This window comes from Rhincodon typus, chromosome 28 (assembly GCF_021869965.1).
Source record: "Rhincodon typus isolate 14 chromosome 28, sRhiTyp1.1, whole genome shotgun sequence".
Taxonomy (NCBI): Eukaryota; Metazoa; Chordata; class Chondrichthyes; order Orectolobiformes; family Rhincodontidae; genus Rhincodon; species Rhincodon typus.
This window is the reverse complement of record NC_063359.1, coordinates 33,267,507-33,289,161: the sequence shown is the minus strand read 5'-3', so window position 1 is coordinate 33,289,161 and position 21,655 is coordinate 33,267,507. Positions and strand designations below refer to the sequence as shown.

At 37.8% G+C, this 21,655-nt stretch overlaps 1 protein-coding gene across 5 annotated transcripts in view; it reads left to right on the top strand.

Annotated features, from left to right (window-relative positions):
* Window positions 1–21,655, top strand: part of fubp3 (far upstream element (FUSE) binding protein 3) — a 106,495-nt gene that overhangs the window by 63,072 nt on the left and 21,768 nt on the right. For all 5 annotated transcript variants that reach the window (XR_007265055.1, XM_048613641.1, XM_048613639.1 and 2 more), the window contains exons 9-16: window positions 578–676; window positions 1,807–1,909; window positions 4,501–4,601; window positions 6,511–6,655; window positions 15,064–15,227; window positions 16,076–16,149; window positions 16,982–17,061; window positions 19,996–20,112. Coding sequence is in view for 4 of the 5 variants with exons in the window: in XM_048613641.1 (XP_048469598.1) it covers window positions 578–676; window positions 1,807–1,909; window positions 4,501–4,601; window positions 6,511–6,655; window positions 15,064–15,227; window positions 16,076–16,149; window positions 16,982–17,061; window positions 19,996–20,112 (883 nt within the window). In the remaining variant the exon portion in view is untranslated. The remainder of the gene's footprint in view (window positions 1–577; window positions 677–1,806; window positions 1,910–4,500; window positions 4,602–6,510; window positions 6,656–15,063; window positions 15,228–16,075; window positions 16,150–16,981; window positions 17,062–19,995; window positions 20,113–21,655) is intronic.

The following is a 21,655-nucleotide window of genomic DNA, read 5'->3' as shown; positions in this document are numbered from 1 at the left end:
TTTTGGAGAATTAAATTTTCCAACATCAATTGCCTGAAAATTTCAATCTCTTATTTCCTTTTCTTTGGTTGACAGGCTATTAGATAGACCTATTAGATAGATATGTCCCTTTTTTCCCTTAATTTCCCCTCTTGAAAGTTTGCCTGGGTGTTTAGTTGTCAGTTCTGATTTAGGCAGTTGTTTTCATTTATATTCATTTGTCTTGATTGTCAGCAACATAGTTGGCTTGTTGCTTCCTTCGGAACACCTTGCTTGAATCTGCTGAGATAGCTAAGATCAATAACTTTGTTTTGTGGGTGATCCGTGTGAGTACTGCATTTAGCTGAGCTGAGGTTGTGACTTTCCAGCACTGACAATGCAGATGAGAGTTCTCGTGCTCTTTTTTTTGTGCTTTTGTAATTCTGCTTTTATTTAACGCTGACAATGAATTTCATTTTTGTTGCAAATCATGGCATATTCTCCAAAGTAACAATTAATGTTTGCTCATTGAATTTGTTTTTGTATACATGATCCTCATTTATTGACCATTAATGATAAATTTGTTTCTCCCCTTCTGCCTTTTCCTCCCTACCCTCAGCAAGCTAAAGAGATGGTCATGGAAATAATCAGAGATAAAGATCAAGGTGATTTCAGACGGAATGAATATGGTTCCAGAATTGGAGGAAATAGTATAGATGTAAGTATGTGATTCCTTGTTTGTGTTGAAAAACAGTCTTTTTGTTTTCAAATGATTTTTGGGTAGATTTTCATTCTGTTGCAGTTTCTTTGCATAATATGCAAGGAACACCCTGTGTATATTCATTAGTTATGAAAGAATTGTTTTTAACTGTTGGCATGCCAATAAATTTATTCAGTTTTTAAGCAGCCAGGTTATACTCTCGATACACACACTTGGCTCTGTGGCTATGGCACCTGTGTTTGCAACAGTAACAATATTTCATCTGTGAGATGCCTGTTAAATGAACCGATGGTGCATTGCTGGAATACATTTAGGATGTGCAGTTTTGATTATTCCAATCAATATGGATTTAAACATATTTGAAAACAGCCGGTGTTTTTCATATCTGAATTAATCCAAATCCTGTTAACAAAGGTTTAATTATTGGAGATATTTTCATTTGAGAAATTTACACGATATTTTGGCTACCTTAACAGCCCAGCCTTATCAATTCTTCAATGGTTCCTGGAGTATTCCATGTGTAACCAAACTGTTCAAACTAAGAAAATCCATGGTCTATGATGAGCCAATCTCTTGACAGTCAAAGAATTAATAGCATTTTGTAATGATGAATAGAAAATTGACAAAGTTCTTGCTCCTGATCCCCATTATCCAGTGCTTGATGTGGATGTCAGGTAAGAACAGAATTTCAGGTTCATTTGGTATACTCAAGTATGGAGTAATGGCAGAACTCATTATTGTCATGAGCGATTATGTGGAGAAATCACCTTCTATATGAGTTCCTGGAACTGTAACCCATTCCCTAAGAATGGCAGTGGAAAATAGATATAAATTATCTGATTCATTTCATTTCAATTATATTTCCCACAAACTGTTAGTGTTTAGCTCTCATTCTGTAGGTTTGGCATGTTTGGTTAATTATGAGAGAAGTTCTGCAAAGAAACAGGTAGATGCATTGATCTGTTAAGGAACAGATTTTGAGTGTTAAAGCCTTTTCTTTCTTTTGGAACAGTAGTTCTAGTAATTGCAAGATGCGGGTTTTAGGTGTATTGTGCTGAATATTTGTAAGTTAAAATTTTCTCTTCTCTTTTTTTTCTCTCCTTCCACCACCTCCACCCCAAACCAAGGTTGCTGTACCTAGGTTTGCTGTTGGTATTGTAATAGGAAGAAATGGTGAAATGATAAAAAAGATTCAAAATGACGCTGGTGTTAGAATTCAATTTAAACCAGGTAAGGAGACATTGCTTGGTTAATGAGCAGGCCACTTTGAAAAGGAGGATTTAGTCCAACTTTTATAGTTTGTTAAATGAACTGCATCTTTCAGTGGGCATTTATTTAAAGAGACAATTCCTCAACTTTCTTTTGCTGCAAGCTCACCACAACCCTAAGCATTCTTGTACTGGTATCCATATTCTTTGTGCTTGCACAGTTTGGAAACAATTGCTCATAGGTAGACGTTAATTATATATCAGCAAACGCAGAAATAAAACGATCACTCAAGTGAGATTTGGCTACTGATTCTACCACCACTGATTATCAATCTTTCACCATACTGCTGTTAGTTAAAAATGCTCTTCAGATAAATTCCAGGACCTTTTAAAGATGTTCTTCACCATTCAAACGGATATTATGCCTTAATGAATATAAGTTATTCAGTTAACTGGAAAAATAATCCTACCATAGTTTTGTTTTGCTGAAATTCTGTTGATGGCACTGACATTGAATAACTTCTTCAAACAGCAGGCAGATACATGATAAGCTGAACGGTCTCTTTCTGTACTATAATGTTCTTAATTAAAGGATTTACAATGCAGATCGGAGAATTGCATGAGTTAATTGAATCTAATTGGGCAGTTTAGCTCTGCAAAATCCATATCTGAATTCAATGGAAGCATGAGTTGGGTTTAAAACAAATCCTTGGCTTTGATGCCTGGAAGACTGGGATGTAGTATTAAAAAGATGGCGTTAAAATGCAACTTGAGGATCTTCCAGTAGTATCCTGCCTGACTTCAGCAACAGCAAAACAGAGCTTTCAATTACTTTTAAATTACAAGTGATAGACATTTTCTGTTTCAACACTTTGATTTACAAGCCTGTGATATTATTTTCAACCATGCAGTTTCTGTGTTTCTAACATTACTGTCTGACCCTTCCTATGTCAGGATGGTGCTCATCTATTGAAATAATTAAGTCATAAGTGCATGGAGAGTCTCACTTAACAGTTAAAATTCACAGCTGAAAAAAATTGGTGTGCGTGCTCTTGTAGTGCAGTCGTAGTGTCCCTACCCCTGGACCAAGAGGCCCAGGTTCAAGACACAACTGCTCCAAAGCTGTGCAATAACATCTCTCTACAGTTTGACAAATTAAGTGGTGTAGTGGTAATATCCTGACCTCTGAACCAGGAGGCCTGGGTTCAAGTCCCAGCTATTCCAGAGGTGTGTAATAACTTCATTTGAACAAGTTGATTAGAAAAAAAGTTAAAAACAAAGTTTTAAATTAAATAGGTTTCAAGGTTTATGGTGAGTTTTGACTCCAGAGAATTAAGAGACTGGGGAAGAACTGACTGTCCCCCTCCAACACACTCTTCCTCTGTTCTAACCAAATCCAGCTCTATCCTATCCCCTTTCCTCCACCTCATGCATTCCCTTTCCCACTGCACCAACCCTCACCCTCGTGATCCTCTGTTCATGCTCTCCCTCTCTGTTTGCGCTCTCTCCATCACGCTCAAAAACCCAAAGACCATGGAAACACACCCTTCAGTCCAACTACTTCACACCGACTATGTTCCCAGGCTAAACTAGTCCCACCTGCCTGTGTTTGGGCCTTATCCCTCCAAACCTTTCCTGTTCATGTGTTTATCTAAATGTCTTTTAAATATAACTGTGCCTGTGTTCAACACTTCCTCTGGCAGTTCATTCCACACACAAACCACTCAGTGTGTAAAAATAAAAGTTGCCTCTCATGTCCTTTTTAAATCTGTCTCCTCTCCCCTTAAAAATATGCCCCTAGTTTTGAACTCACCCACCTTAGGGAACCTTGACTATTCACCTTGTCTATGCCTGTCATGATTTTATTAACGTCTATAAGGTTACCCCTCAACTTCCTAAGCTCCAATAGAAAAAGTCCCATCCTATCCAGCCTATTTTTATAACTTAAACCCTCTATTCTTGGCAACATCCTGGTAAATCTTTTCTGAACCTTTTCCAAATTAATAATATCCGTCCTATAACTGGGTGACCAGAACTGCACACAGTACTCCACAAGAGGCTTCACCAATCTCCTGTACAAAATGATGCCCCAACTTCAATACTCGAAGGTCTGAGCAATGAAGGCAAGTGTGCTAAATGCCTTCTTAACTACCATGTCTATATGTGACAAAAATTTCAAAGAATTATGTACCTGAACCCCCAGGTACATAACTTTCTGTTCTACAACACCACCCAAGGCCCTACTTTTAATTGTATAAGTCCTGCCCTTGTTTATTTTACCAAAATGTAATACCTTGCATTTATCCAAGTTAAACTCCATCTGTCACACATAGACCAGTTGCCGCTTTGTTGCCGACCGGAGCTAAATCTGTACACCCCTTAGCTCTAAATTATCTACAACTCAACTTCAATAACTGCTTGTTCACAGTTGTTTACACGATACTTGGCATTGTTGTCTGATTATTTGCTTTCAAACATGCAGCCACCCTGTCCCTCATTGGGTTTTTAAAACATTTATTTTGCATTTCAGTCTGTAGTTTTTAGAAACACAAAACTAAAAGGACACAATCATTACAAAACTTGAGTTGCTCACCAGTCTTTTTCTTCTTCCAGATGATGGTATAATGACAGACAGAATTGCTCAGGTGATGGGGCCTCCAGATAGGTGTCAACATGCTTCTCATATGATTAATGAACTTATTCATACAGCGCAGGTGAGAAACTAAGTGCTTAAATGGTCTTATTAAGCAAAGAAAAATACACAGTGCAGTTTTTACTCATTCCCTCTAATTTTATTTGACATAATCCAAGTGGAACAAACCAACATAAAATATCTGGAAATTTTAGAAGCAAGTTTTCAACAAAATCTTTTATCCTCATGTTTTCAACAATCTACAGTTCACTTGAGCTCGGACCCACCCATGTAATTTAACAGAGCCCTCAAGTTAAAATTGAGAGATTGCGCTAGTTCAGCAAGACTCCTTCAAATTGGGCTCATTTACTGGGGTGCACAGGAATTAGTGGGTACATTTTCATCTTAGAAAATACTTAATTCACTAAGATATTGACTATAATGTGCACTAACCAAATTATTAAATGGTTCAGCAGGTCTGGCAGCATCATGGGGTGATAGCAGAGTTAACATTTCGAATCCCGGTGACTCTTGAGGACTCGGGATTAACTCTGCTTTCTCCCCACAAATGCTGCCAGACCTCCTGAGTTTCTCAAGCAATTTATGTTTTTGTTTCAGAGCTCTGGCATCTGCAGCCCTCTGTTTTATGAAATGGTTCAGTAGTTTTGTTTTAAAAGGTGGTAATTTCCAGTAATTTTAAATTGAGTTACTTACAGCTGGAGGACAGGACATAGTTTTAAGGATCCTTATTTATGGTGACAGGACCATTTCAGCTATATTAATACCACACCGGTTTGCCACTCAAGAACATCAATAAATACTTTATCATGTTTTTAAGCTGCTTAGTTGCACACGTTCATGAAATGTTTTAATTTGGTGTCCAGATGAATGAATTTAAGCGTGACCCAGCCAGCGCAATTTCAAACCTATTTTGTGCATGCCCAATGATGTCCAAAGTAGAATGTCTACTGTTTCATTTATTATTTCACAAATCTGTTGTTTTTTTATTCTTGTTCATTATCCATTTTGTTTAATTTTGCATCAATAGTTTTTTTTGTCTCTATTCCTTCCTCACTTAGGTTTCTTCCCCCCTGAAGGTACTGGTGCATATTTGTATAGGATTCCATGGGCACTTTACCCAACATATCCTTAGTACTCTAGACATCTATCCTTGCTATCTAAGGCACAAAGGCATTGGCAAACTAATTTAATAAACTTCATACTTTATTTGCTACTGCAGTTGATTTTAGGGAAACTTGGTAGTATGTACTCTCATGAGATTTAATGTTTAATGGCCTTTTAACAGATATTTGAGAAGTCCCCATTCTTAATCCAAATTGGTCTAAGTTTAGGAATTAAATTATCATAAAGTCAAAGTATTGAATTCAATTAAAGGTCAAATCTGAGCTTTAAAATGGGGCTTTAATTCTGTCAAAAGGCTTATCCTACCCAAGTTCTATGATTGATCCTGATATTTGGTCTAGACTTTGGATCAGTAGTACTATATTAGAGCTAACCAGGGTATCTTAAAATATCCTGACTGCAGGTGCAAGATTAGTACTTAAAGCAGAAAAATTATAAACCTCATCCATTTATCTTTGAACATTTCAATTTGAATTGCTACAGTAAACTATTATTTAAATTTTAATGGAGTGAAAGGAACTACAAAATATTGTAACTAATCTATTGGACCCATAAAGTAAATTGCCACATTGCAATACTGGTTTAATTCCATTAGATGGAGTGCATTTACATAGCTCAATGAATGCTCCCTTTGGAAATAAAACTGTTGAAACGGGGAAGGGGCTCTCTAGTAAGGGTTCAATACCTGTCATCTCCTGAATCACAAAGCTAATTGTATGCCCCAAAGTCTCAGTTTATTTGTTGCTGTTCAGTGTGATTCGATAGTTAATTAAAGCCTTAGAATAAATTGTAACAAAATCTATTTGTATTTCTATTCTCCATTGTTTAATACATATTCCTTCTTTCAGGAAAGAGATGGTCAGTCTGGATTTGGCGGTCCCGGAAGAGGACGGGGTCGGGGTCGTAGTGAATGGAATATGGGACCTCCAGGTGGCATGCAGGAAATAACATATACAATACCCGCTGATAAATGTGGCTTAGTTATTGGAAGAGGTATGAAGATATTCTAATAGTGCCTATTTGTGCTGAACCCAGTTGAAAACATCTCACAGCTTTAGTAATTACTGTATGAAATAGAAAAATAATGATGAAAATAAACTGGCAATGACCAAGAAGAGGCAAACTCAGTGGGACTTTGCATTGGTTTTTATTCACTTTTTTTAATCCACTTGTGGGATGAGTGTCACTGACTTGGCCAGCATTTATTGCCTATTCCAAATGGCCCTTGAGAAAGTCTTGGTGAGCCAGCTCCATGAATTGCTGCAGTCTGTGATGTAGGTATATCCATAGTGTTGTTAGTGAGGATATTTCTTGGATTGTACCTTTGGTACCATAATGTTTTGTCTCACTAGAAGGAATGAAAAGGTATAACTATTCTTATTTTTTCAAATATACTGTCTGTCTGTGTTTTTAAACTGTCTAATACTTTGCCAAGTTAAACATTTGTTACTAAAAGTCTCTTTGCCTTTTAGCTGCTTCAGTGTTATCGCTGATGGGTATAGTCCTGGAGTAACTACATTTTGAGCCATCATTGTGAGGACTAATTTTGCAGAGTGAACTCTTCAGGCTGCATGGAAACAATTCAGTGATTTAATTGTATATGTAGATGACATGAAGTTGCCCAATCATTTGAGCTAATTTCTTCCATGTGATGAGAAGAAAGTTATCAGAAGTTAGGAAGCTTATCTGACAAGATTTCTGTATTTCTCTGCACGGCTGAAGTGCTGTTTCAGTTCTCAAAGAATTAAACTGTTTATACAGCTGCGTAGTTTAACCCCTTGAGAACTGCAACACCCTTTCCATTTCAATGCGTACTCTGACGCAGGATAAAACCATTCCACTATGAACTGTGGTGTTTAGAGTCAACACATTTCATACTGTTTGTTTCTAGCTGCATTGGTGGGGTAGGTTACATTGAATTTTCCTCAGGCCATCTCTGGCTATAGCTTGTGTGGATTCTTTCTACTTGAAGTCTAGTTTCCAATCATCTGTACAGAGTAGGTTGACAGGTCGAAATCTATTGATGTTTCTGGTTAGACCATTGCCATGTGATGTTTCTTTTAATTCCATGCTTTGAATCGTTCCAATTTTAATGATGGGAAATATGTATTATCCCAGAGAGGGAAATGTAGGTCTCAGATGCAGAGTGACTGTTGTCACTCAGTTGCTTTTAAACAAGGGTAAGGGCCAGCATTTTAAACTGTAAACCACAATTTTGAGTTTTCCCTCATCTTGAGTTATTAACCTAACAAAAGAGCAAACCTCTGTTTCTGAAAATATCACTGTTAGCCAATGCAGGAAGCTTGGAGCACCAGCCTGCATGTGGCTAGAGCAAATGAGTTGTCCTGTTAATAGCAGCATTTGTATTGCTGCTGAGTACCCATTAATAAGAGAGTGGTAAAATGTACCTGTGAGAGGCTTTTATATTTCTTGAGGTGATATTTCTTCCTCCTTTGTCTTGTGGTGTTGTCAGTAAAGTTGCAGCAGCTGTCAGGGATACATATTGAATTGAGCTTTATAATGAAAGTGAGTGGTGTGACTTTTGTGCTCCCTATGTAATGGCTGCTGTCAGTTTGCTTTACATTGGCTAGTAGTGACATTTCCTTTTCACTAGCTTGAACGCACCTTCTAATCAACAGGGCACATACTGTAACCAGAAAATAAAAGTTTAAAAAACTATGCACAAGCAATTTTTTTTATGGTATTTCAATGTTATAGAAATCAGGCAATTGCCCCTCAATACAACCGGAATAGATTCTGCAACATCAATGCCCTCCCATATTAGACACTGAATCCTTGGAAGTGCACATAATGGCCAGGCCAATTGCAAAAAGATCAAGACACAAATTGTAGTGATTCTCAATCGTTCTCTGAAAAATTGGAAGCAACAGTAAATATTTTACCACCACTGTTCTATCTGGAATAGCGTTCTCATTCAATTTTTCAGCATTCTACCTTTTGCCAATTCATACTCCTGTTTCAAGCATGTATCTTCTGCCAGTTGGCAGATTCAGTCCTCAATCCCATTCCCTTTGTATTGGTTGTCCCAACATTTCCAGCTTCCACTAATTTTACTCTAGTTGTTGCATGCACTGCAGAGAATTCTTTATGACTCTATCTACCTATGGTGTGCGGCAGAATTCAAATTCATTGAGCTGCAGCAGGGAAGATGACAGGATCCACTATAAAAGGAAGGCTGTGGAACAGAGCAGGCCAATTTTCCACACGTTCAAGTCCTTGTCTGTAGTAATGTTAGCTGAATAAGCACAGGATGAGAATTATACGTGATGGTGAAGAATAAATTGCCAAGTCTATTGGAAGTGGGTTCCATTTTGAACTAGTTTTGTATCTTCTCTCTTTTGTGATCTGCCCTCTGCCAGAAGTATTATTAAAGAAAGTTTACTTCTTCTTATGCATTTTGTCTTAAGTACTCCAGAGTGCTATATATATATACTCAATATCATCAATTTTTTTTAAGTGTCATTGTAAGCTTGTGGAATTTTTATGCTGTCTGTTTTGGTAGCCTTGCAAATCTGGTCATACAAATGCTGACTTTGCCCTTCCATATTTTAGCATACAGGAGGCTGCTAAACAAAATGAGAGCTCATGATGTTAGGGACAAGATACTGGCATGGATAGAGGATTGGCTGACCAGCAGAAGGCGGAGAGTGGGGATGAAGGGTTTTTTTCAAAGATGGTATCTGTTAACAAGTAGAGTTCTGCAGGAGTCAGTGTTGTTTAGTTAATGTATATTCACATTATATAATAATCATCTGGACGGAGGAACTAAGGTCATTGTTGCCAAGTTTGCAAGTTGCTAAATTTGTAAATAACACAAAGATAAATGGAGGGACAGGTAGTATTAAAGATGCAGGGATGCTGCAGAAGGACTTGGACAGGTAGGAGAGTGGGCAAAGAAGTGGCAGATGGCATACAATGTGGGAAAGTGAGAGGTTATGCACTTTGGTAGGGAGGATAGAGGCATAGATTATTTTCTAAATGTTGAAAGCACAAAAGGATTTAGGAGTTCAGTTCAGGATTCTCTTAAGGCTAATATGCAAGTTCAGATGGCAGTTGGGAAGGCAAATGCAGTGTTAGCATTTGTTTCAAGAGGACTAGAATACAAAAGCAGAGATTGTTGGGTGAGGCTGTATGAGGCTCTCGTCAGACCGCGTTTGGAATATTGAAAGGAGTATCTAAGGTAAGATGTGCTGGCATTGGAAGGGGTGCAGAGAAGGTTTACACTGATTCTGGGGATGAAGAGCTTGTGATATGAGGAGGGGTGGAGGACTCTGTCAGTGCTTGAAGACTAGAAGGATGACGGGGCATCTGATTGAAACTTACAGAATACTGAGAGACCTGGACAGAGTCATAATGAAGATGTTCCCACGAGTAAGAGAGACTAGGAGCTGGGGACACGGCCTTAGCATGAAGGGATGACACTTCAGAACTGAGATGATGAGGAATTTCTTCAGCCAGAACGTGGCAAAACTATGGAACTCATTGTCGTGGTAGGCTGTGGAGGCCAAATGATCAAGTGTATTTAAGACAGAGATGGAAAGGTTCTTGATTAGTATGGGGATCCAGGGTTTATAGGGATAAGGTAGGAGAATGGGGTTGAGAAACATCAGCCATGATCGAATGGTAGAGCAGATTTAATGGGCCAAATGGTCTAATTCTGCAACAATATTTTAATGTTTTGGAAAATTTTGATTGTTTGAAAGTGGTGTTGATGGTTATAAAGATTGTAACTTTACCTTTTCCATGGGAGCTTCATGCTTCTTAAAAGTAGGGATTCACAGTGATTGGTCTACATTAGAATAATTCCTTGGAAAAGGTGTGAATGGTCAGAATCTCTTCTCGTTCTCACCTTGATGTTTAGTGGTGTTGTGTTTAATGTCTTTGTAATATCTAGACTTGATTGTTCCAGTGCACTTCTGGTGATTTCTCAAATTCTACCCTCCCTAAATTTGTCACTCAACTCTGCTGCCCATACTCTTAACTCAGCTCCTCCGTTCACTGCCCTAGATTTGTTTCCAGTCTAGCAATGTCTTGATTTAAAAATTCTCATGCTTCTTTTAAAAAGCCTTCCATGGCCTCACCCCTACTTATTTCTATAATCTCCTCCATTCCCATAACCCTCTGAGATATCTGCAGTTCTCTAATTCTGGCTGATTAACCATGCTCAGTTTTAATCACACTATCGTTGATGGCTAAGCCTTCTGTTGCCTAGGGCTTTATTCCTCAGTTTACCTCTCCATGCCTCAAAGTCACAATCCTCCTAAAATCTATCTCCTTGATCGAACCTTTGGTCACCTGACCTATTTTTGCAATGTTTTAATTGTTGTTATACTTTTGAAAAATTTCTTGGGATGTTTTATTATGTTAAACACATCATATAGATAAGTTCGCAGAGAATTTTGTATTGGGAAATGCAAAGATTAAGAGCCTGGTGTTGGTGGTCAGAACATAGAGGTGCAGTTTTAAGAATGTTAGACAGCATTAAACCAAAAAGGTCAATTATGCTTTTCCTTTCTAACTTTCTGTTGCCAAATAGATTAAGTTATGTCACTATTAGATTTTCGTGTTTTAAACTCATTAAGTAGATTATTAAATGGAGATCTCTCTTGAAGGGTGTGGACAAATCCATAGATGTGATATTGAATGATAATAGTTCACAAACTTAAGCAAAGTGAAGTGTCTGGCCAAAATGATCCCCTCATTCAAATATTGCATTGGGTGTTTTTTTAATGCAAGTGCAGCCTTGGATGTTTATCCCCCCATTAACTGGGTTTAAAGCCTCAGCAGTTTCAACAGTACTATTGGAACTATCATAATCAAACCTATTTGCTGTTTTATTATGTTAATATGAACATGTTAAATATTCAGCATTTATTTTTGATGTCCAGTGTTTGTCATTAATGCCTTTTGTTTTACTGCAAATTGCTAAATTGCAAAATAGATCAGTCATTTAAAGTGTTTAAAGACATTTTTGTTTTGTCAGGTCTGAAGTCTGGTTTTAGAGAGTTAAACTTTGTCGGACTCCTTTACATTTTCATGAAGAGAATAATGAAGTGGCTTAAATTTCTGACATAACCCTTGACCTGTTTTAACTAAACTAATGATGGTTGAATGGAGCTGTTTTTAGGTTGAAATGTGGCTGAGATCACCCAAAATTTGTTCTCTTCTCCCCCACCAAACCCCCCCTCCCATTCTGCTGCCCCACAAAACCCACATTAAAAAAGATCAGTTCATTTGACTATATTGTGGTTGTGAGAACAGGGGCGGGTGAAGAAGCACACACTTTGAAAAACCAGGCCGTCATTGTGCACATCCACAGCTTAATGTGAGTTAAAATGTGCTGAAGCTAATGTGACATTAATTGTTGGTGGTTGAGGTTTCGGTTCATGATCTTGTGTGAATCTCCCCTCAACGCCCGTCCCTCTTTGGAGGGAGTGTAATTGAAATCTGGCTGCATAACCAGTATTTCACGGGTCTTTTCAGGATCACTCTATCGCCCAGTCTCTAAAGTTGATGTCCGGCATTGCCTTTTCAGTGGCTCTGACCAGCTGAAAGAATTCTGAAAAGGCAGTGAGGCAATAGAAACGTCAAGTGCTTTCTGTGTTGGGTGAAGGCAGGAGCTAGAAGATAAATCGTTACTTCTCTTTGCCATATTACCATGATAAAAAAAATTTGATGGATAATTCTCTAGTGCCGGGCAGTGTCACTGCTGTCTTTTTAGTGGTTTGATTAATTGCTTTACAATTTTCATCAAGTACCATTGCAGTCGGTTTCACATTGCACCCCTGTCAGGCGGAAGAATAGACTGACTGTTGAACGTGTCTGTGACTGGCCACCAAGCGTCTTGTGAGTGACCTCCCCCAGTGGGTGCATTAACCACCAAGGGCACCCCTTTGGACACACTGGAGGAGGGGGACAGTGAGAGAAGCAGTCAGAGCAAGAATACACAACTCAACAAGTAATTGATGTTAGGACATAAACATTAGATTTTAATCAGCGTGCGGGTTTGAAAAGCCTTTGAGCTCAGATTGTTTGGCGAATAAAGCAGTGAAGAGAAGGCGTAAATTGGCTACATCTAGGAAGGCCACGCTTTAATTGATTTTGTAGGGGAATAGCATCGTTCTTTTTTTAAGTTCCTTGGCTTTCAATATGTTTAACAGGTACTTTCCCTGCTGTCTGCAAACATTACAAAAGCAGGCAATTAAAAAGGCACTTTCCACAGTAACTGTTTGGGGGAGGGTAAGAATTCAGCTATGAGAGAAATCTTAATGAATGAACTTCTTTAACATTAGAATTTCAATTTAGTAATTGCTGCGGGCATTTTGCTGCCATTACATTTTATAGGATATATTGTTTTAGTAAATTCAAAGTGACAGGTTAACCATAGAATGAATGCTTTAAAGAGCAAACTGCAAGTGCAGCATATTAAATAGTTTTGAAACTTATTTTAAAACTTGTAGTTGTTTGAATTTTGCTCCCTGAATTAAGTGCCTTCAGTTTGATCTAGTCTGTTGGCAGTGTGGAACATATTTCTGAAGTTTGTAGTGGTGTTGTTGAACCCAGAGGTTACAGCATTAATAAAGTTAGCACCATTGTTCATTGAAGTTTTTGCTTGGGCGCTTGCAATTGTTGTTATAAGTCAAATGTCCTGACCTGATTTTGTCACAGGAATTGTTAACATGATAGCTCGCTCTTGGAGATTTGTTGTTCTGAAACTCAAAATTTTGGTAATCATTATTTGTGGTTATTGCTGTCTCTCGCTTTTTTTTTTGGGGGGTGTATGGGATTCTCAAAGAATTGATAGTGTTTAACTCCCACTATATTTGCATATTTATTCCATAAGGCATTTTCCATAAGGTTTTTATGGATGCATGATCATTAGTTCCTGCTTGTATGTTTAGTGAGCAATTTACTTTGTCCTACAAGAACATGGGCAGCATGTAAATTATTTGAAGTTATTTGTGCCATTAATTTCAGTATTTTCTCTGTCTCTGTCCATCATCACCCCTACCAACCAAATTAACCAAAAAAAGAATTCTAACACAAAATATGTCAGATTATTGTACTATTATTAAATTAGCAGTTTTTTAAATTTAGCCAGTTTCACGAATCTGGACTTGAATTGTTTTTTTTTGCTGCAAATGGTATTCCCCCAGATCAGATTTGTGTATTTTAATGAGTTAAATCAATTTTAAAAACATTTCTTGCAACTATAAAATTGAGCAAAGGTATTTGCTTTACTATAATGGCTGTGTTCATATGATTGAACTTCCTGTATATCACATCTAATATTTTCTGACATGTCTCAAGTGCTAACTAAAGTTGCTGCAAGTGGAATGTTTGATACTTGTTGGTGGGCTATAGAAGGTTCAAATTATCATAACTTCCAAGTCCTTAGCAAAGATCAGATTCTTGGGATTAGGTTGAGCTGTAAAACGTTGGTTTATTAATGAATGCTCACTGTGCAAATTTTATGTAATGCTATTTTCCTTTTGAGCTTACTGAATCCTGCTTTGTTCCCTCATGAAGGAGCAAGCAACCTGCTCTGAGGCTTATGTACTAAGTTATTAAATGAAGGAAATTCTGCTCCGCCCCCAACACTGCCATCCCCACCTGTCAACTTGGGATTACAGGTGTTAACCTTAGTTTTTGCTTGATATAGTATATTGTAGAAGCAACACTCCCTCTTTGAGATTTGTTGTATTTCAGGGACTTTTCTTGCTTTTGAGAGTTCTAGTGTGCGTACATGCATTTGAAGAATTGTCTTATGGTCATGTGAAGATCATGTCACCAGGGTTGAATGTTAAGTCTGGTTGCCTAGCCAATGGTCACATTTAACAACAGATTGAGTGTAGTCTCTTTACTTTTTAAATGCTCTTTACCCTTTTTAGTATATCAAATGTATGAGGCTGAAAACTCTCCTATCTGACATTAAAAACAATAGTCTTATACAGATACTCCTGTGAATGTAGCCAGACTGTAGTGCAACTCGGCTCTGATCAATTAATTTTCAGTGGAACTGAGATCATTGATTTTGATTGTTGTCTTGGCCTCTGCTTCTGCTGTGTTGTCTCAACCAGTTGTATGGCTTTTTTTTAATATGTCTCACTGATGTTAAAAAAAACAAATTGCTAATGTATTTGTTTTAGCATCTGCATTTGTTTTGGGGTGGTTCATGTTAGGTGAGCCAATTACCAATGTTTTCAACTAGTTTGTGAGTGCTAGATATTACTGTAGAATTACTAGGCAATAATCTGTAACCAACTTATAAATGAGTTGTAAGTTTTTTAAATCAACCTGTTGATGAATTGTATTTTGGTACAAAATGTATTATTAAATCTGTTCTAAAGGCACTTTAACATTTCTGTCTTGCTCTTCAGGTGGAGAGACGATCAAAAGCATCAACCAGCAAACAGGAGCACATGTAGAACTACAGAGAAATCCACCACCAAATTCTGATCCTAATATTCGAATATTCATTATCCGTGGAGCTCTACAACAGATCGAGCATGCTAGACAGTTAATAGAAGAAAAAATCAATGGGGTGAGATTTATTCCAGTTTTTTCATTTTCCATTTCTTACATCTCAATCTATGCTTCACAGTTTAGTATTGGTCCAGACTCTCATCTTAAATAAAGCCCCACTGCAGACACAGGTCAATGCTACTGTGAATCAACTGTAAGGAGGTGCACAAAGATATGTTGACATAAGAATGTGTTTAATATCGAGCTATGTACTTTCTCAATCCCCTTCTCTTTTGGTGTTCCTTCTGCCTTTTGCAGGGTCTGTTATCTTTCAAAATAACTAATTCCTCAAGTTCTCAGAATCATAAAATGTTACAGCTCAGAAAAAGTTGTTGTCTTATAACTGGGATGGTTGGTTGAAAGAGTTATCCATTTTCTGGTCTGTGCTAATCATTAAGAGTTCTGATTTTTTGATTTTGATCTCTTTATTTGATGAATAATGTGATGAAACATCTTTTTTAAGTGATGTTCTGAAGGACTCTACATTCTTAACTGTAAGCCTTGGCATCAGACAGATGTTCAAATCCGACTTCAGAGATTTGAACACAACCTGAGCTAAAACTTCTGTGTAGAACTAGGTATTGTACGATCTCGTGGATGAGCTATTGAATAAAGACTGACTGACTGACTGACTGTCGTAAAAGATCTCGTGCTGTGGTTCAGTGAAGACCAGGCCAGTTCTCCCAGTAACTTGATCACTTAACTTGTATCTAAAACCAATGATCTGGTTGTTAATGTAATTCCTGCTTATGAAACTTTGCTGTGCACAAATTGCTTGCTGTTCTCACATTACAACTCAAAATGAGATAATTCTTCACTTTAAAGTTCTTTCTCTTTCTTAAGCACTTCCTTTTCATGTACTTTTAGGGCCCAGGACCTGGTGGCCCTGGAGGATTTAACACAAGCCCTTATAGTCAAGGACCACCTGGACACCATCAAAAGTAAGGATCATAATTCTGCCGTATTTTCATTTTAACCTGGGACAGTTGCCTTCACTTCGCGTGAGTGGAGGGGTGTTTTAGAACCTCAATGTGTGGTTTATATCTACCTTGTTTCAAGGCTTTGAGTTTTTGGTCACAGAGTTTCTGATAAATGTACGTGTGTGTCACCAAGTTTTGAATCTGAGTTAAGCTATTGAAAAATCTGTCAAATCGTAATACCATAAGACATAGGAGCAGAAGCAGGCCATTCACCCCATCCAATTTACTCTGTCATTCAGTGAGGTCACGCCTGGTATCCTAATCCTTGGCTCTGCTTACTTGCCTTCCCCTTAATGAATGCACTCCAACTCTGACCATGCGAGTATATCCCACTTAGGCATCAAAATGCAGTTCAAGGTTGGCTGGACCTGAATATGCACAGTTTAGCAACTTAAAAGACCACTTACCACTTACTGGAGTACATTACTGGTAACTCTGCCACTGTTTGTCTGATTGGGAACACCAACTTTTTGCCCCTTTTATCTTCCAAGCCTTGGTCATGAGCCAGGCTTGCTAGTTAGATGAGTATTTCAGGCCTGCCTGATTTGTGTATGAACACATGCCTACGTGGAAGGCCATCTCAACTTTTAATTATTCCTAGTAGCGTTACCTTGGAATCACCGCCTTTAGTTTTCCTGTCCTTCACTCCCAATACCACCACCACCTATCACCCCACCCCACCCCATACTCGTCACTAGGTGATTAGCAAATACCAGGACCAGTGTAAAATTCATGACATTCTGTTCAACATCCACCACCTTTTAAACTTATTGCTCATTTATTTCAAACATAGTGGCCCACCACAAGCTTTTATGACACAGGGATGGGGAAGTACGTACCAACCTTGGCAGCAACAAGGACAGCAGGATCCAAGTGAGTGATTTGTTTATGTCTAACAGCAACTGCATCTTCTTATTGTCCTTTGGCCCTTTACCAACTCATTGTAGTATTAGTTCTGTTAAATTTGGTTTCCGTTTAATCCGGTGATTCGTTAAAGACCAAGACAGCAGTGGCTTTTCATCACTCTTCTTGGAATGTGTACAAGGACATTGCTCTGCCTCTTGAATTTCAATGTTTTTCTATCCACACATTTCAAACATTTAGTTGCCCTAAACCCAATTCCTGTAAGTGCAAAACCTGCTTCGGTAATCCACCCTAGACATTTATTTCAGCTAATCCTAACCACAGTCAAATTTATTTAAATTATTTACAACTTTTTTTCCAATTTAACTGTTCTTATTTTAGTTCAATCCCACCTGTAGCAGATTAGACTATTTGAAACAAAGCAAATAATTGTGAAGATTTATGTTGTAGGAAAGTTTAAACTGTTTACACCATTATTATAGCAATGATGTAGAGGTATGTGTTTGGAATGGGGTGGACAAGTCAGAAGTTCCAGAACACCAGTTTATAGTCCATTAGGTTTTTTTGAAATCACAAGCTTTTGGAGTGCTGCTCCTTCATCAGGCACTTCACCTGATGAAGGAGCAGAGCTCCAAAAGTTTGTGGTTTCAAATAAACCTGTTGGACAATAACCTGGTGTCGTGTGACTTCTGACATTATTATAGCAATCCTAGTGCTTTGCACGTTCTCTCCACCAAGTTCTTTTTCTGCATTGTTTTGCACTTAGAAGGAATTTTGGCTGCTCTACCCAAGACTCTTTCACACTGCCCAGGATTGTTACTTGAGTGGCAATTAAACAGTCCAGCACCCTGCATTTGAGATGGCCATCAGGCCTACTCCATTCAGTTAGCAGTGCAACTCACATATCATTCAGCAACGTTATCTTCTGATGGACAAAAACCTGCAGCCAATTAAGGAAAAGTCTTGCGCACTTTTCGGCTGCCCCCCCCCACCCCGGACACAACTTCAGTTCCAAAGTAATGAGTTTTCCGTTAATTAATGTTGTTTTTATTACAATGTGGCCTATCACAGATTTAGGACTCCATGCCCATTGTTTCATTTACTTAAGGTGGAGAATGTAAAAACATTGTTTTCTTAATTAAATATAGGAGTTTAAATGCTGCAGTTCATTCTATGTTTTAATGTTTGTGCTTTATTGAGTGTAACAGTGTAGTTGTACAAACAGCATCACTATCACCACCAAAGGCTAGACAATCTACCTTGTAAGACTGCTGCAGTTTAAATAGTCTTTTAGATTTTCACTGTTGCTTTCCCTTCTGTTCTATTACTGCTAAAATGTTCTTGCTTGCAGCCCATGCCCCCTGTCATCAAACATGTTAAACTTGCATGCCCTTCGGGCACTCGGCTTTTCTGCAGGTCCTATTTTTCTATTGAACTACCACTACCAATTTGTGGGCTGAGCAATTTTGCCCATAGAATACAAAATATGCTATGCAAATATGTTAACTATTCTAAAAATTCATATTCAGTATACTATGCATAAGTAAAAAATGTCTACTTACTGTAAATGAAGCATTTTTACACAATTTCATGTATCTCAATTTAGTTTATTGTCATTTCCTTTTCGAGCCTGTTTGTCCTATTTCGTCCCAATTTGTATGTAATTTCTCCGTCTACCCTGTTACCATAATTTGCTTTTAAACGAATGTTCCCATGATTTTTAGTAATAACTAAAATGTATCAGCACAACACTGTTCTCCAGCCCATTAAATAATATTCCTCCTTATTGCTCAGCATATTCTCCAACTTTTGTGAGCACAGTAATCCACTAATAACTGAGGGAAGTTAACATTTACAATTTGACACCTCAAAGTAGTTGTCAGAAGACTGGCACCCAAAACTTGACCGCATCCTTTCTTTCAAATGATTATCTTGTTTGTTCTTCTATTTTTAATTTCTAATTTTATTTTAACCCTCCATATAGTTTGTCCTGAATTGTTCATTATTTATCTTGTTTTTTTAAACTGCAGTATGTGAGCAGCATAGTGAATCGTATTTGAATAAAATTGATAAATAAAGGGTGATGAAAAGTTTTGGACAAAATAGTGCTAGCCAAAGGGCAATTGATGAATATTGTACATTTCAAATCAGCTGTTGCAATGTCATAATTTGTTTTTGGTATAGATTCCTGAACAAAATTTAATGTAATCTGTTCTGAAGTGATTAGGTTAATTTTTGTTCTGAAAAAAGACAGTAGTGGAACTGTTACAGCCTGGGTAGTCCTAGCTTGTTAACTCTGCTCTCAATTTGTGCACTTGACTTGAAGTCTTCCACCATCTCCCTGTTAATTCCATTGCAAAAGCAGAAAACAACTCCTGGCCACTTGGAGCCATCCCATTGAGAGTGCTTTTTAAGTGGAGGTTATGATACACAATGTTTCAGTTTCTCTTAACCACTCAGCCATTTTTCTATACTATGGGAGATATGAAGTGTTAACTCTTCAGTACCCTTTTCCAAAAAGCTGTGCATATATTTGAACAAAACTTTTTGAATGTTGTTATCTGGTTCACTTTTTTAATCCTGTTTATTTATCACGTTTATGCTTTTACTGAAGCATCTTGTGACTAAATGAATATATTGAGATGGTGAATACTGGCCTTGTTGGTGATCTTTTCTTTGAAGGGTAATTCAGTAGAAAGAGGACCAAATCCAGTATCACTGGTAATAATCAAGGATGTACTTGGATTCTAATTCCTTCAGATACAGTTTTGTTTGGTAAGAGGATGCAGAGTTACATTCGCATGATTCAAAATTAGACCTTTAAAACTTTAGAACTTGATCGTGAGCGTTAATATCACTACATAATGAACGTTTCCTACCACATAAGTAAAACCTACCAAAATTAGACAGTGATAGTTACTGTGACACTGTGTGTGTGTCTAGGTAAAGCTGCACAGCATTTGGGTACAGCAGCCTGGTCAGCCTACATCTCCCAGTTTTACCAGCAGCCTAGCCAACAACAGCAAGCAACAATGGGGCAGAACTCGCAACAAAATTCAGGTGTGTATTTATAAAGATAAATTTTTCAAAAATATAGTCAAATGCCTTCTGCTTTCTCTGCCTAACACTTTTCTGTTGTTATATATGCAGTTCCAAACTAAACATCGCTTCTGTTAAACTCCAAACTTAATGAGTACAAAATATTGTATGTGTTCTGAAACTGTCCTTCCTACTGACACTTCATTATTATAAGAACATTCTATTTATCAAGCTGCTAAAGATGCTCAGAGTTTGGGGGTAATCCCAACAAACTTTCTGCTGGGATGTTGCGCTGTCTTCCTGTTCTGTCCTTTCCCAGAGCCATAATTTTGTTCAGCTCTGGTAATTTCTGTTTCTCAGAGTCTGTCCGCAGTATGCTAAATACTATATAGATGATCATGGTCTGCTGTATATTGCCAGTGTTTTTGGTAGATTTCCTGTGTCTGTTATTTTTAATTTATTTAAGTGTACAAGCACAGAACTGCCCACCACAATGGCAGTGCCTAAGAATCTTTGGGATAGGCATTGGAATTTCAGCATGAAAATGAAGGAGATGGTCTTCTGACATTGAGAGATGAAGCGGATTGTTGAGTTACTGTAAAGGGAATTTCTGTGCCCCGATGTGCGTAATAATGGGGCTAAACACAAAAGTGGGCAATTATCAAATATCCCTTGTTGAAACGTTTGAACTCAGTTTCAGTCAATGAGTGTTTACACTGTGCTGTATTGTGCAGTGTTACTGTGTAGCTAAATACAAGCATTTGTGAAATATTAAAGTTATGAAACCATGTCTTCGCAGTTGTGTTGTAGAGTGGCTATTTTAGGACATTATGTGAAAAACAACTAAAATTATTGGCAAATTTATGGTTGAATCATGAGGTAAGACTTTGGAAGTATTAAAGGTATCTTATTGCATATTTAATATTCAATTAAATTTTTCGTCAAAACTTGTGTATGCAGTTCTTTTTTGCAATGAGTTTCTTCTAACTGGTGATCAGCGAGAGTAACTTGTTAACCAGAGAGAATAGACCGTTTATGAAATTATCCTTCATTTGAAATGAATCTCAAGTGAACACGTTATTTTATTTGCTTGTTAAACTGCAGCCCCTTTCCTTGGAAAGGAATGAAAATTCAGTTGTGGCCAAAGCGGTTTAATTATTTTCAGTCAAGTTGTTTGGAAATGTTATAGCGCAGTTCCAGGGCAGGCAGGACTTGAACCTGTACCTTCTGGCACAGAGGTAGGCATACAACCACTGCACCACAAGAATCCTACCAAAGTGGTTTAGATATTTTTAGTCACCCTTTTCAGACATATTGCAGCAATCCTCTGGGGAATGTGATTCTTGACCAAAGCCCCTTTGGCCCAGAGGTAGAAATGATACAATTATATGATGGGAACCGGTCAAAGTGGTTTTACACCAGTTCTATTCAGTAACCTCCGAGATAGCAAGAACGGCAGATGCTGGAGTCAAAGTCAATACAGTGTGGAGCTGGAGGAACACAGCAGGTCAGGTAACATCAGAGGAGCAGGAAAGTCGACATTTCGGGTTGGGACCCTTCATCA